The 16,803-nt window shown below is 34.6% G+C and overlaps 2 protein-coding genes across 12 annotated transcripts in view; both read right to left on the bottom strand.

Moving 5' to 3' along the window:
• dzip1 (DAZ interacting zinc finger protein 1) overlaps positions 1 to 3,652 on the bottom strand; it is a 30,769-nt gene extending 27,117 nt beyond the window's left edge. For 5 of the 11 annotated variants that reach the window (XR_012407275.1, XR_012407274.1, XR_012407273.1 and 2 more), the window contains exons 1-3: positions 3,474 to 3,647; positions 2,293 to 2,413; positions 1,391 to 2,011 (exon numbers count right to left, since the gene is read on the bottom strand). Coding sequence is in view for 8 of the 11 variants with exons in the window: in XM_073952763.1 (XP_073808864.1) it covers positions 1,391 to 2,011; positions 2,293 to 2,295 (624 nt within the window). In the remaining 3 variants the exon portion in view is untranslated. Of the gene's footprint in view, positions 1 to 1,390; positions 2,012 to 2,254; positions 2,414 to 3,473 lie in introns of all 11 variants that reach the window. The other 6 variants (XM_073952765.1, XM_073952767.1, XM_073952766.1 and 3 more) reach the window with 2 other exon arrangements.
• Positions 3,653 to 7,841: 4,189 nt separating this feature from the next.
• Positions 7,842 to 16,752, bottom strand: cldn10d (claudin 10d). Its single transcript, XM_021476989.3, has 6 exons — positions 16,393 to 16,752; positions 12,589 to 12,834; positions 10,324 to 10,485; positions 10,163 to 10,244; positions 8,307 to 8,414; positions 7,842 to 8,198 (listed from the first exon to the last, which is right to left on the bottom strand). Exons 2-6 carry the CDS (start codon positions 12,818 to 12,820, stop codon positions 7,967 to 7,969), a joined length of 816 nt encoding a protein of 271 aa, XP_021332664.1. The 5' UTR covers positions 12,821 to 12,834; positions 16,393 to 16,752; the 3' UTR covers positions 7,842 to 7,966.
• Between the last annotated feature and the right edge of the window lie 51 nt (positions 16,753 to 16,803).

Raw genomic sequence — 16,803 nt, 5'->3', positions numbered from 1 at the left:
AACCAGAGCACCATGAGGAAACCCACGCCAACACAAAGAGAACATGCAAACTTTACACAGAAATGCCAACTGACCCAGTCGGGACTCAAACCAGCGACCTTCTTGCTCTGAGGCAACAGTGCTAACCACTGAGCCACTGTGCCGCCCCTGATATTAATCAGTTAAGGGTTAATATTTACATAACGAGCAGCGGTTGTCTGTTGGAAAAATAAATCAAAATGAGCATGCCTACTTATAAGTAGACCCACACTGAATCTGTGCGTGCAAAATTCTGCAGATTTTTAGCCCAATATTGAGTCTGTTTATTTACTTATGTAAATGTGTGTAATTTTCTATTCCGTTTTTTTATTCATTTCAGTATAATTATTGACTAATATGAAAATATTCATTTGATTAATTTACAATACAGTTTGTAAAGTAATATTTTCTGTTATTTAGTAGATATATTATACGAGAGACTTTTTTTTTTACCAAATAAAGTGGATCTAATTGGATTTGCATTGTAAACATTAAATACAAGTTAAAAAGGTATTACTTTTTATTTCATATATTAGGGTTTTAGCTATGATACTTACAAAATATTCTGCATAAATCCGCAGATTATGTCAGATTCCATCCGGCCTTACTTATCTGCATAAGTGGTGACATGTTTGTGACGTAAGTAATACTGTTTCCGGGTCCAAGCCACCATTCATTTGAGTGGACAAATCATTCGTTTATGATCACGTTTTATTCATATAACACATTAAAGTTAATTTTATATAAAGTCATAGTGTACACAATAATCTCTGGGCTTGCTGCATATCAAATACCAAAAATTTAACAATTTATAAAAAAATAATCACTTTCTGGCCATCGGATGTTAGGCATGGACATATATATTGTGATCGTGATTTTTGAAAGCATTAAATCGCTTTGTAAACGTTTATTATTACCATTTCATGAGTCTCCCCATTCAGTTGAATAGAGCGCTTGGACCCGGAAGCTGCTTCACGTGACGTCACACTTAACAAGCGGATAAGCCACATAACATGGGTTTGTTCACCCAATATTACTTGTCATGAACCCAGGTGCATCTGAATGCACGTTAAAACATTTAGTAACACATCTGGATTGGATTGCTGAAAATGCATGTTAATACTAGGTGTGAACATGGCTTTAGTTTTAGTTAACAATACGTACCCTGATAAAAGAGTATGCGAATAAGGATTCAGCCTAAATATTGCCTCCTTCACGCCAACAAATGTGTGAAAAGCACACGTTACATTCACTAGGATCAATGAATTGTGATATGGCTTGGAATAGAGAGTCTGGCCATGGGGGGAGGTGAAGGCGACAATGAAAATGCTAATACACACACATTCACACTCCAGCATGGGGCTGTACAGACCTTGTGGTAATTGGCACTGATCCCCGCGCTGAACATAGCTTGCTGGGAAGCAATGATCTTCTTCCTCTGCTTCAGCTCCTCCTTTAACGCCTTGGCGTCCTGGGTTTTCTTCTGCAGCTGGACGCAGATCTGCTCTCTCTCCCTCGCCTCTGCCAGCAGCCTCTCTTCGGCTGCCTGCAGACTGATGCTGAGGCAATCCTGGGAGTGCAGCAGGTACTCCACGGTGAGCTGGGCCAGCCGAAAAAGCTTAATCAATGCTGGGTCTACGGGGCTTTGACAGCGATGGCATCGCTCGCCCTCCACGCTACAGAACGTCACCGCATTGATGTGCTCCTGCAACGCCTGGAAGTCCATTTCACATGCAACTCGGTCCACATCCACAGCATTGATGCGCCGCCAGTCCACATTTTCACGCCGGGATCTGAATTTATAGGGAGGAGGGATGCTGGTGCTGGCTCCGGAAGAAGTGAGCGGTCCGGACATGGTGGATGGAGCCGGTCTGCTCTGGCTGCCGGATGAAGGCTGACTCTGCGGAGAGCTCAGAAGAGATGGGATCCCTGCTGAGGAATGAGTTCCCGGGGGATCTGACGGGTAGGGGTAGTAAACGTTGTCATAAAATGGCTGCAGGGGGGGAAACAAAGAGCAAGGTGATTTCTAGAGACTTCCAGCAACATGAGGTCAACAAACCAGCTCATTTCTGAAGGTCACACAAGAAAACATTGATGATTGATTTCCTCCACTGCAAGCTAATCGTTACCGGCTAACAGCAAACAAACACAGGTTCACATGGCTGCGAGAGGTCATTCAGCAGGTAAAACGTGAGAGTAGAAACATAAAATCGTCGACATGCTTAATAAAATCCACCTTATTTTGTTGAAATGTGCTGTCGCTTGTCTCCTTACCATCTTGCGTGTTTTGTGAAGTCTTAATGTATGATCGGAGCGGCGCGCGGGCACAGCAGTATCAAGGCGTCCTGCGCGTTTCTATGGAAACAAGAGCGCGTGCCCCAGTTTGCACAACACACTGGACAGGAACAGAGGAAAGAGCACGAGTGTTAAAGGTCTCATATTTATTCATTTATTGAAACAAATATGAGTTGTCATTCAAGACAGAACAAAACATCACGTTATTAATTCACAAAACTCATTTGTTTATTTTACATTGGCGATCTTTGAAGCAAAACACATTCTACAATCGATCAACAGATTATAGTTAAGTAGAATATTAAGATATTATCCAAAACACATTTCAGATACATTTTTGTGCGTGATTATCATCAAAAGCTATTAATTGAACAATACTAAAACGCGCTAAATAGTAAAAATTGCCTTAGTTTTATATTGCAATATGTTTAAATATGTTGTGGTAAAGTTAAACTTGTGTTTGCAATACCTTTGATTTAATTGAAAGGAGTTAAATTGTGATTTAGTTTTTTTTAATCTATCGAGTCTAAAATTAAACTTGAGTTGCAAATTTAATTTTTTCTTATTTAACGTTACGTAGGACAAATCAAATATGGATAACGCCAACTAAGTTACTCAACAACCACTACTTTGGCATAACAACTATGTAATAGAATGTTAACAATACAGTAAGAGGTTTGGGTGTTCAAATCCTCCAATAATTCTGTCAAAATTCAAGAAACAAAACTTAAATGGCCTTTACTGCGTTCGTAGAAAACAAAGTATGTTTATTTTTATATTAATTTCGTACCTTTTTGTTTGTTCTCACAGACAAACTAGACCCCAAAGCTCTTGACAGGTGCCATAAAATTATATTTTTACTATAAGCTAAACCTGAACGTTTTCTCTCTAGTCTGCAGTTATTTCAGCAATCTTCTTCTCAGATTACTGCCCCTCCAAAACATCTCAAGTTGGGACAAGCTCAGTGGCGAACAAAAGGGGGGCGCGTGCATAAAAACGAGAATAATTAAACCAGAAGTCTAACTTAAGTTTTATTTAAGGTCTTAAAACCCGAAAGAGGCGCATAAATACGACATTAATCTTCGTTTTCAGCCATTTTCACAAAGTTTTCGCTCATCGGCCGCTGAGTAACGGGAATGGACAGATGCCACGGCGTTTACCTCAGTTTTTGCCAAGAATCCATGAAAGAGTTCGTCAAAACCGAATATCCGCCCCCGTCTGTGCTGCAAATCGAAAGAATCCTTTCACAAACTTCAGTTAATCGCAGGTTTACGCAAACCCCGACGAGAAGATTCCCCCAAAAGTGCGAGAGATCCAGTGCGCCGTGACGTCACAGCGCATTCCTGGCGCGAGGAGCCTCATCTCCTCTGCGGAGTGCGGGTTTGAGGAGGGGGAGGGGCGGAGATTTGGAGAAACCCCACAGGACACACATCCACAGGCCTACCGATGGCTCAGAATACCAGTCATCGACTAAAGCAGTTTATATTTTCCTTCAAACCGTTTAGTCTAATATGAGATATTATCCATAATGCTTCAACTTCTGCGTTAATATCTGATTTGTGAAAACTACAACAAAGAAAACTAAAGGTGTATATTCCTAAAAAGGCAGCTAACAGGATGGAAATAACTGAATGCAAAACAGGATGGAAGCTGACAGGAAATAAACAACTAATGTTTGCTCAGGGCTCGATTATTGAAGAGTAATTCTGTGGTTTAGCAAACAATCATTAAGGTGAGACAGAAAAGAGAATATACAACGTATGAGTTTAGTGTTTTATCTACTGTTGTATTTAGAAAAATGAAAATATCATAATAATAAAAACAACTTTTTCCTATGGAGGGCCCAAAACCAAATTGATTAAGGGTGGTGGGCCCAGAGGTAAACATATCAAACTATATTATGTTAAAACTGTCACGGTAATTTCCTAATTTATTCATTCATTTTCTTTTAGGCTTAGTCCCTTTATTAATTAGGAGTCGCCACAGCGGAATGAACCACCAACTTATTCAGTGTATGTTTTACACAGCAGATGCCCAGCCACAACCCATCATTGGGAAACACCCATACACTCTCATTCACACATACACAGGGACAGATTTAACCAACAAATAGGCCCAGATGGAATCTGCGGGCGCAGATTTCCGCAGATTTCCTCAGATTTTTAGGCCATCATTAAGTCTGTTTATTTACTTGAGTAAATGTGTGTAAATCTATATTTATTCAGTTTTTAAGTTAATTACAGTAACATTATTGACTAATGTGAAAATGTTCATCTGATTTATGTAAAATGGAGTTTGTATGGTAATATTTTCTGTCTTTTAGTAGAGATATTAGAGAGGCTTGCTTTGTTTACCAAATAAAGTGAATCTAATTGGATTTACATTTTAAACATTAAATAAAAGTAAAAAAAAAAAATATATATATATATTCCCATATTAAGATTTTAGTTATGATACTCCCAAAATAATTCTGCAGAAATCTGCAGATTTTTACCAAAATTCTCAGCAGAATATAAATAGCAGAATAGCAAAAAACGTCCGCAGATTCCATCTGGCCCTACCAATAAGCAAGGTAAGTGGCCGCTTAGGGCCCCAGGAAATCTGAGGGCCCCTAAATAAATACCTAGAGGTATAAATCATACCTATAAATATTAAACTAATAATAATATTTAGGAAAACAAATCATTTTAAAAGTTTTACAATATGCTTAACATGTTGTTATTATTATTTTGAATTAAGGCAAAATATAGAAAGGAGATAAAACAGCAAAATAAATCAATAAAGAATAAATTAAAATACAAACTTTTGGGCCCCATGGCTGGAATTGCCCCTGCACAAACATACACTAGAGACAATTTAGCTCACCCAGTTCACTTATAGCACATGTGTTTGGACTGTGGGGGAAACCAGAGCACCCGGAAACCCACACCAACATAGGGAGAACATGCAAACTCCACAAAGAAATGCCAATTGCCCCAACTGAGGCTCAAACCAGCAAACTTCTTGCTGTGAGGCGACAGTGCCACTCACTGTGCCATCGTGACGCCCTAATTTGCCAATGTATTATTTTAAAAAACTTTATAGTAAAACACATAATTGAATTGCATTAATAGTGATACATTTGTGTACATTTTATAATAAACTTCTTACAATAAAAAAAAAACATGGAGTTCAATGTTGAATACACATGAAACTGCACGATGTCTTCTGTCGAGTTTCAGTTTAAATTAAAAAAAAATCTGATTTATTCACAACATTTATTAGATACATTTTATTTGAATTAGCTTTTTATGTATTTGCTTTATAAACTATGTTTGTTTGTACTGAAAATTTATTATTTCTTAGTACAAATTTCCAAAAGAGTTTTTTGTTTACTCAACTTCAGACAGTAGGTCAGTGCATCTGATATTTTCAAAAGTTGAGTACAACTTCAGGCATTCAAGTTCTGCAGACAAAAAAAAAAAAAAAATCAGTTGGCAAAACTTAAAAAGATTCGATACAGAGTAGTTCACCTTTCCAGAAAACTAATAATCTTATGTTAGCTCAACTAAATGTTTTTTGTATTACTGACACAAATTTTAGGTCAGTACAGCTGATTGTTTCAAAAGTTGAGTGAACAAGAAAAAGCGAAAGAAAATAAGAATAATGTTTTTTTTTCGTTGTTGTTGTTGTTGTACAGACTTTTTTTTTTTTTTACAGTGCATTCCCCTCAAATATTCCAATACTTGTGCTCATCATATATGAGAACACCCCTCACAAATCTCTCTTTTAAATTAAAATTTTTAATAGGAAGCTATACAATATTATATTTGTACACATTGTACTAGATTAGTCAGCACTGAAGCCAAACCTGGAGCTTATCTAACAAAAATAACCTACGAAAACGGTTCAAAAACTAGTATACCCAAATTTATATGTTATAGAAAAATATTAAATACAAATTTTAAATGAGGAAAAATTAAGAGAAGCAAAAATGTTTATGTTTAATCTCATTTGAAATTTTGTAGGTTGTATTTTTTTATTTTTTTTGCAATATTTTGCTTGAATTTAATTGTATTATCTTTGCATTTTTAAATATGTTTGGTGACTAAAATATTATTTTAAAACGGTGATCCAGAGTGCATTTTTAAAGCTTGGTTGTGTTTATGGGACGCAAAGCAGTGTGTGCTCAAGCTTCATTTGTGAAAAATCACGTTAATTTTTCATATGTCTTACTTTAATTATACCGCTACTCAGCTAACATGAAAACGTCATATTTCCTAGTTTCTCCAAAAAGCCCGCCCTCAAGAGACTTGATTGGTGAACTAACATAATGTTGAGATTCGAGTATCGATGATAAACTGTTAATTTAAAGTGTATGCACATAAAGATGTGCTATTTATGACTTGTCCTTATCCTTTTGTATATCATGGGGTGCTTAAAATCACAAAGCAGGCTTTACTTTGGACAAAACCATTTTGATGGTGTTGAAAGCACTCAGGTAAACCTCATTTTCAAGTGGATGACTTGCTAAATACCTAAAAATAAAAGTATTTATCTAATAAATACACCTTTTTCTAGTTTTCCTAAGTCTGTAAAATGTTTTTAGCAAGTAGACATTGAGAGTAAAAATATAATTATCTTTAAACCTGCGTTCAATATAGTCAGGAAAATATTTTCAACAATCAGTTCATCAGAAATCTTCCTGACATGATCAGTTAGTGAAGGACTCCATCAAGTGGTGTTTATTAGTAGTGTTTCACCTCTGAAGATCCCAGTTCTGTGATTCCTCAGTTGATTGAGGTTCCTCAGATGTTCCTTTACAATCTTTTGCAGCTTTTTATTATAGCCTGTTTACATTTATTGTAGCATTAACACTGCAATGTAATGTTTAGACCAGTGAATGGAAAGCTGTATGCAAAGACTGTGAGGTGCATATCGACATTTTCAATGCAGCCACAATATTTAGTTTGAATACACATGAACAATCAAATAATGAGACCATCATAGCCTCTATGCCTGGATTCTTTAATTGTTCTTAATAGCAATAATGTTTTTTGTATCCATAGAATTTTTACCCCACAGTGTATTATATTTAATAATTAAAATTTGTATATTTCTTTCACACACAAAAATTCACATACAAATCCACAGGAAATAAAAATCATTTTTAAATCTAAAACAATTCAATTGATATAAATTGTCCATTGTGTATGTGTGTGAATGAGTGTGTATGGTTGTTTCCTAGTGATGGGTTGCAGCTGGAAGGGCAGCGTAAAACATATGCTGGATAAGTTGGTGGTTCATTCTGCTGTGGTGACCCCAGATTAATAAAGGGACTAAGCTGAAAAGAAAATGAATGAATGAATGGCTACTTCACTGAACCTGATTTTCCTATATGTGCTACTTTATTTTTTCTTAGTTATGTTTTGTTGATCATTGACCTTCATTCCTATGCGAGAATTAAATCCAAACCTAACTCCAACCCCTAAACCTCACCCTATATATTGCTAAAATCAGAGGGAAATAACAGGTGAATAACAATAATGAAGCACTAATCCTTATTTTTATTGAGAAGTAACTGTATACTGTCCCTCTACTGTCCCAGGCCGAATGGAAAGCTGTTCAAGGAAGAATAAAGATGTTGATCCAGAAACATATTGCATTGTATAGGTCAAACAACAGAGTCTAGAAGAGGCCAGGCAGGCCGAACAGATCTTGAAGACTGACTTTCTTGAGTTTCTGTCCTCCCCCGACTGGCTCTGCTCACTCTGCTGGCTCTCCTCTTGCTGTAGGACTGCTGCGACGGAGGAATCACCACTGTCGTGGGTCTGGAGCCCATCATGTATGTCCGTCTGGTCCGAGCTGTCAAATAGGTTGGTGGTTTTCTGAATTGTTTACTAAAACTGATTGGAGAAAATGGAAGACAAACAATTATTAATGTAACCACATTTTTATGCTTGGCAAATAGTATCTTGTCATTGCATTGTTTCCATGATGTTAATAAACCAGACCTTTGGGGAAAAGCCTCTTTTCCAGAGAAATAGCCCATGACTCCACTTCCACCTATAATCAGACACGAGCCTCCCCAGCCGATGAAGAGAGCTGCACCAAGCTCATACCTGAGAAATAAGGGTAAAAAGGCAGCACATCTTTTGAAACATAATTGACATTTTTCATATTATAATAAAAAAAAATATATAATATGAAATATAAAAATTAAGGAATAAATTTTATATATATATATATACAGTTGAGGTCAGAATTATTAGCCTCACTTTGATTCTTTTTTTAAAATATTTCCCAAATGATGTTTAACAGAGCAAGAAAATTTTCACTGTATGTCTGATAATATTTTTTCTTCTGGGCAAAGTCTTATTTGTTTTAGGTTGGCTAGAATTAAAAGCAGTTTAGAATTTTTTTTAAAAACTATTTTAAGGACGAAATTATTAGCCCCTTTAAGCTATTTTTTTCTGATAGTCTTCAGAACAAACCTTCATTACAATAACTTGCCTAATTACCCTAACCTGCCTAGTTAACCTAATTAACCTATTAAGCCTTTAAATGTCACTAAGCTGTATAGAAGTGTCTTGAAAAATATCTAGTCAAATATTATTTACTGTTATCATGGCCAATATAAAAATAAATCAGTTATTAGAAATGAGTTATTAAAACTATTATTGGGGAAATAAATAAACAGCTGGGCTAATAATTCTGACTTCTACTGTATATTTTATATTTTACTTAACTGTGAATCCATTTATAAAAGAAAACTGCTATTGCACATAAAAGATTTTTTCATAGTTTAAAAATCATCAAACTTCTATTTATAAAATGCAGAATTAAATGTAATGAGATAATTAAATGTAAAATTAATACAAATATCAGTTTAATATTAAATTAAAATCAAGAAGTTGTATTAAACAAACTATACACATTTTAATACATAACATTTTATTTTATTGAGGACCACAAAAACTACTATTGAAATTTATTTTCAAGATTAAGAATCATCAAATTTTCTGTTAAATATTATTAATTAAAAAACTAATGTAAAAAGGATAAAAAATGTATTATTAAATGAAATGAAATTGATTGAAGTAAATTGGTAAATTAGATTGTGGTCATCAGTAACAAATCTATTAGATCACCTGATAAAAGAGAAAAGTGTTCAATTAATCTGTCAAAAACTAAACTAAATATATATATATATATATATATATATATATATATATATATATATATATATATATATATATATATATATATATATATATATATATATATATATATATATATATATATATATAATGTAATTGTTAATGAATTATATTCAAGTTTGAGCCCGTACATTCAACTTTACTCAGAAGTAATAAATCGAGTGCCGAAATAAGAAAATAAATTGAAGAAAAATAATAAATCGAGTGAAACATTCATTCATTCATTTTCCTTTGACTTAGTCCTTTATTTATCAGGGGTCGCCACAGCGGAATGAACCGCCAACTATGCATATGTTTTATGCAGCGGATGGCCTTCCAGCAGCAACCCAGTACTGGGAAACACCCATAAACCCATACTCTTACATTCACAAGACACAAATGTTTACCCAATTTGCCTTTACCGCATGTGTTTGGATTGTGGGGGAAACCAGAGGGGGAGAACATGCAAATTCCCCACAGAAATCCCAACTGGCCCAGCCAGGACTCGAAGCAGCGACCTTCTTGCTGTGAGGCGACGGTGCTAATCACTGAGCCACTGTGCTGCAGCAACATTCAGCAAATAAAGCTTATTTTTCTGCCAATACTGTAAAAATGACTGCAACTGTAAAACTTTTCTTCTATTACTGCATAAGTAATGCCTAATTACGTACTTTAAATCCAAATAATATGGATCCAGATATTCAGAGCGTGATTTCTCTCCCCACCAGGAATAAACTGTCATTCCAGAAAGCCCTGTGAAACACACCAGTACATCAGCGTATGAGGATCAATTGATGAATTAAGCAAGAATCCCCTTAAAAAAAGTTCATACCTGATGCCATGTATGTCAATGCTGCAGCAAATGTGATTCTGGCGTTGACCAGTTCAGATCCTCCGATTTTGGTACATTTCATCCCAATGAGAGTAAGAACAGCCCCCCAAAAGCCAAAGATCACAGCGATGACAGCAAGAGCCCTGGAGATGTGGAGGAAAGCTAACAAACACACAGAGATAATGCTGATTTTACAACAATCTCTCAATCTCCTGATTGAGACACTGCTTTATATAAAGTATATATGACTTTTACTGTTTAAAAATAGTAAAAACAGCACTACTACACAATGTAAAAAGTTTTATGTAAAAATAATATGATCAATAAGTCATGACAACATATTTGTTCATGTTTTAAGTCAGTTTTTATATAATTTAAGTTTAAATGATTTGTATAGTACACTGTAAAAAATACATTATTTTATTATATCTGGGGTGCCGAAAAAAAAAGTAAAATAACAGCTGTTAAATTATAGAAATTTACAGTAAAATAGTGAACGTAAATTACATAAATGTACAGTAAAATAATGAACGTTAAATTACAGAAATTGACAGTGAAATGATGGACATTAAATTACGGAAATTGACAGTAAAATAATGGATGTTAAGTTACACAAATTTACAGTAAAATAATTAAAATTAAAGTACAAAATTGTACAGTAAAATAATAGTAATTTTCTTGTCATCTTAGTCCCTTTATTAATCCGGGATCGCCACAGCGGAATGAACCGCCTACTTATTCAGCACGTTTTTACGCAGCGGATGCCCTTCCAGCCGCAACTCATCTCTGGGAAACATCCACACACACATACACATACATACACACTCATACACTACAGACAATTTAGCCTACTCAATTCACCTGTACCGCATGTCTTTGGATTGTGGGGGAAACCAGAACACCCAGAGGAAACCCACGCGAAGGCAGGGAGAACATGCAAACTCCACACAGAAACGCCAACTGAGCCGAGGTTCGAACCAACGACCCAGCGACCTTCTTGCTGTGAGGTAACAGCACTACCTACTGCGCCACTGTGTGCAGTAAAATTCTGTGTGGAGTTTGCATGTTCTCCCCATGTTTGTGTGGCTTTCCTTCGGGTGCTCCGGTTTCCCCCACAAACCAATGGCATGTGGTATGGGTAAATTGAATAAGCTAAATTGGCTATAGACTAAGTAAGTGTATGCAGGAGTGTGTGGTGGGTGTTTCCCAGTGTTAGGTTCCGCTGCGTAAAATATGTGCTGGATAAGTTGGAGTTTCTTTCTGCTGTGGCGACCTCAGATTAATAAAGGAACCAAGCCGAAAAGAAAATGAATAATTGTATTAATATTATTCTATTTAAGATGACACAATATCTATTGTAATTAGGGTTGCAATTGTATTGTAATCCCAGGATTCCGGGAATTTTCATAGCAGGAAACTTTCCATGCATGGTAGTTTATGATGGAATATATGGGAATTAACAGGAATTAATGTAAATAAACTGGTAATTTATTAAATCGAAGGTTAACCTATGACGGAGTACTTCATTGTAATGGAAAAAAATATCTTACTGCATAATTTAAGTTAAATAACAACAAATTCTATTGCTATCGTCTCAAATCACATGCACACAGGACCGCATGCACCAGTATATTCTTGAATCCTGCACACAACATTTTTAGAAATGTCTATCTGTCCATTTAAATTACATAAATCTATTTTTAAACATAAAACATGCTTGTGCTGTGCACCAACATTTACCGTTGTAATAACAAATACACTGACTAAGCAAATAGTTGGAAAAAAACCCACACACACTAATAATATTTACATGTAGCTCTTAAACTTTTGTATTGATCTGTGAAAGAATAAAAGTTCCACTTACAATTAAATTGGTCAAAAATGTTGTTTTTAATGTGTTATTTGTGTTTACACTGTAATAACTTCTTGCTACATTAAATCTTTAGTTGAATCAAATGAACTTTTCTCAACTTACATCAATTAAACTGACTAAAATATTAAGTTAAACATCGTATAGCTTAAAAAATGAGTTGAAACCTGATTAATTAAAGTTAAAGCAACATAAAAACATTTGTTGTCTTGACTTTTTGCCATTATGTTTTTTACATTGTAGCCTATAGTTAAGGTTGTATCTACAGTAATTTCTCTACATTTCTAAGTAATTTAAATAAATTTTGCCATAAATTCCAGTAAATTTTTTCAAAATTCCTCAGACGAAGTTCCCACGGAACATCACCAGATTTTTTCCTCCCCTTTGAACCTTACCAGGCAGGTCCATCATGGAGGGAAAGTATTTACAGTCTGAAGCTCCTGTAGCATCTGAAACACAGTCCATCCAAAGGTTTGAGTAAAAATCACCGGCGGCGAGGACCACTTCAGCACTTTCTGACACGATCCAGTATTCAGTGACCATAGTGGAGCAGATTAAAACCCAGCCACTCAGACAGGACACAAAACAGGCGATCTCCACATACATGATCACTGTTCGACTGGCCATTCTGCCGGCACAAGCTTAATGAGCAGAGAAAAGTCAAAAACAGAGAGAGAGAGAGATGTGTAAAATGCTGAGAGCTTTCTCCTCCCATTTCCAGTGCCTTCATTTGACATTTCACAGCTTCAAACTGGTAAAACAACATGACTTCACTTCATCAGCAGTTTTTTATTCACAGAGGTTTTCTCACAATCCAGATGTATGCTAGAAAAAAGTGCTCTAATGTAATATTTACTGAACTAGAATAACAAAGTGAGCGTTTTTTTAATCAAACAAATATAGATAGATAGATAGATAGATAGATAGATAGATAGATAGATAGATAGATAGATAGATAGATAGATAGATAGATAGATAGATAGATAGAAAGATAGATAGATAGATAGATAGATAGATAGATAGATAGATAGATAGATAGATAGATAGATAGATAGATAGATAGATAGATAGATAGATAGATAGATAGATAGATATAGATAGATAGATAGATACTGTATATATATATATATATATATATATATATAAATATATCATCATTGAGGCCCAGTAAGCAAGTCTTTGCTCCCAGTGGAAATGTTCATTTAAAAGGGCGTCGAGCTGCTGTCTACTCAAGTCCCAAAAATGCTGTATAAGAGGACAACTCCGCATACAATGATAGAAAGTTCTGATGTCCGATTTACATTTCACACGCAGCTCAGACAGACCTGGATTCATTTTATGTCTAACCTCAGGTGTATTAAAGGTCTATGTAAAATTTTAAATTGTCTTTCCCAAGCAGAATATGAAGCTAACACACCAAGAAGGTTGATACATCCAACCAGGAATCATTGTCAACACCATCCAGAGCAGCCACCCATTTACACTCAAGTCAAGGTCTCAGTTTTAATATTATTGCAGCAGACTAAAGAGTTTGAGCATTTATAGAGCTGATAAAACATCACAGCATGGTTATAATGATATTGTACATTGCTGTGGACACTAGTTATCATTATTATTATAGTTGTTTGTGTGTACTGTTTTCTTTCTTTTAAACAAATTGTGTGTTGTTTAGTACGTTTGTGAAGCAGTTGCTACTGAAGCATGTGTTATTCACTGTACCCATGTTGTCATACAGGTCAACTTGTTTTTGAAATATAATCTCCGACAGAATGTCAGCTGGTGATTGGATGGGAAAACTGGGAGCCCATTATAATTAAGATACTGATCTAACACACAAAGGTTCATGTGACATGAAAAGTGTGCACTATTTATGTATAAAAAGTGTTCGGCTGTTTCAGTGTGTAAAAAATGAAAATTAAAGATTAACAAGTATACATGAAGAAATCTGAACCAGTGTTAATTTGACTCATCTTTATTATTTTTATTTAATTTTTATTTTATTTACTACTTTTACTAAATTTAACAAAGCAAGGAAATTTTCACAGTATGTCTGATAATATTTTTTCTTCTGGAGAAAGTTTTATTTGTTTAATTTCATCTAAAATAAAAGCAGTTTTACATTTTTAAAATAATTTATTTATTTATTTATTAGCCCCTTTAAACTATATATTTTTTCGGCAGTCTACAGAACAAACCATCATTATACAATAACTTGCCTAATTACCCTAACCTGTCTAGTAAACCTATTTAACCCTGGGGGTTTGGCAATAATTCAGGGGAGCTATAATAATTATGACTTTAACTGTATGGAAGACCATTACCAGGTCATAAGACATAAAAAAAAAGTAATAATTATTAATAGTAATAATAATAAATGTGTAAATAAATAACAATATTTACAGTCAAGACTTAAACTTACTTAATTTAATTAATTTATTTTCTACCAGAGATGACACTGGCTTTGATTAAAAAATAATAAGACGATGTACAAGAGGCATATTGGGGATTTTTTTTCAGCATTTATTTACATTAAAACTAAACTTTAAGTCAGAGTTTGCCAGGGGTATGAATTACTTCAGGCTTGACTGTATGTAAAATACATTTATGGCATACAGTGCTCAGCAGAATTGAGTACTCCCATTTTGAAAAGGAATATTTTCATCCATTTCCAGGCAATATATTTTGGTGCATTTAAACAAAACAGATTTATTAAACAGATATATTTATTAAAATAATATTTAAGTCACCAAACATATTTAGAAATAGAAAGATAATAAAATTAAATTCAAGCAAAATGTTGCAAAAAATAAATAAATAAATAAATAAATACAACCTACAAAATATCAACAGTTTATTTTATCTTATTTATTTTTTTTGCTTCTCTTAATTTTTCCTCATTTAAAATTTGTATTAAATATTTTTCTATAACATATAAATTTGGGTGTATTAGTTTTTTGGAGTTATTAAGTTTTTTTGTTAGATAAGCTCTAGGTTTGGCTTTGATAATGACTTATCTAATGTTTATGCACAAATATAATATTGTATAGCTTCCTATTAAAAATATGAATTTAAAAGAGAGATTTGTGAGGGGTGTACTCATATATGCTAAGCACTGTACATGGGAGCATAATTTAAAAAATCATGCTTTGGTTAAGGATAATTATGACTCACTATGTTTTAATTGTAAGATATTAATTCACAATTATTGAACAACAGGTCAAAATGATATGTCAGTGAGAAATAGTTTGTTATAATGTGCCAAAAATTTGTCATTTATGCCATTCATTTTAGGAATTTATATCTTAATTTTAACATGTCACTTTTAAAATTATTTTATGTAGGAAATAAATCCGTCAGTGAATTCCCACAACATAATACATTGAATACGTATGAATTCACCGGCAGATGGCGCAATTCCACTTCCGTTCAAATGTTAATTTCTTACCAGCCGGATGAGAAAAGTGTTGGTTTTGCTGATGATGTCGCATTGAACATAAATATGATAACTTTAGTAGGGCTATGTAACATTAATACGTCGCACTTATGCTGTTTTAGAAGAGCAGTGTACACAAACATTCGTTTACTTTAGAAAACACAATGGCAACACAGAAGAGGACAAACTGACACCCGTAATGCATCCACCTAACGTTAAGCTTTCCTTTTTTTTACAACTACAGTAACTTTGATCAAATTACATACATTTAAAATATAATTCGTTAGATTACTGAATTCCTCAAAAATGTCATTAGAATACAGTAAAGTGTTACTGAGGAACGCGTTACTCCCAAATTTGTTGACAACGCTATAACTTGTCTAACACAATCATCTCAAATGAAAGTGCAAATGAAATCAAATCTAACCATATGATTTTGTTTGCTCACATTGCTTGTTTTGTGGTGAACAACTAATCTGTGCATGTCATGAAAAAATGTCAAATTACATTTGTCTGAGGTGTTGGGCGTGGCTTACATATTTAGCCCATTACGCAGCTGTAATAACTCTCCTGAAACCCATTTCCAGAACTTTCTGAATGTAATGCCTACTTTGCTACATACAATCGCAGTAGATGAAAACAAGCCACGCCCACTGTTTTCTTATTTCATATTCTGTTTCTCTATGGACTGCATCACAACGTAAAAAAAATGGTTGCAGCTTCCAGTTCATGATTACTTAAATTCAGAAAAACAAAAGGGACTTACAGATGCTCCTGCAGATCCAGGTAAGATCCGGGTCATCATTGTAGAGCTTTTTTATCCTTAATCGCTTCTGAATCTCCTACAGTGCAAACCTAAAGTTCACTCTGGCAGAATTTCACGAGCTCTTTTCTGGATCTGCTCCAGCCAGCTAAAGTGTTCCCATTAAAACCAAACAGACATCAGCGGCCAACCATCATTTCTCAAACGGCTCTTCCCGTTCTCCCTTCCTGGAATACTCAATTATCCGGCCCCTTATTTAATAAAACACAGCTTTAAAATGATCAATCTCAATGTGAGGCCGCCCAGATTCCTCTCCAGCACTTCAGCCACCGTTACACTGACATTTACGCACCATTTACTCACAGCGCACACTACTCTATGGCCACATTTAGGCCGTCATTTAGAGCCGTTTCC

Source organism: Danio rerio, chromosome 6 (genome assembly GCF_049306965.1).
Source record: "Danio rerio strain Tuebingen ecotype United States chromosome 6, GRCz12tu, whole genome shotgun sequence".
Taxonomy (NCBI): Eukaryota; Metazoa; Chordata; class Actinopteri; order Cypriniformes; family Danionidae; genus Danio; species Danio rerio.
Note: the sequence above shows the minus strand (reverse complement) of the source record. Positions and strands in the feature narration are given on the sequence as shown.

What these genes read in the sequence shown, in the direction of transcription:
- cldn10d (XM_021476989.3), bottom strand. Translation starts at nt 12,820, where the DNA reads ATGGCCAGTCGAACAGTGATCATGTATGTGGAGATCGCCTGTTTTGTG. An exon ending in ATTGACATACATGGCATCAG is followed by an intron (nt 10,245 to 10,323) that starts GTATGAACTTTT and finishes TGTGTTTCACAG; the next exon opens with GGCTTTCTGGAATGACAGTT. An exon ending in CCATATTATTTGGATTTAAA is followed by an intron (nt 8,415 to 10,162) that starts GTACGTAATTAG and finishes CTTATTTCTCAG; the next exon opens with GTATGAGCTTGGTGCAGCTC.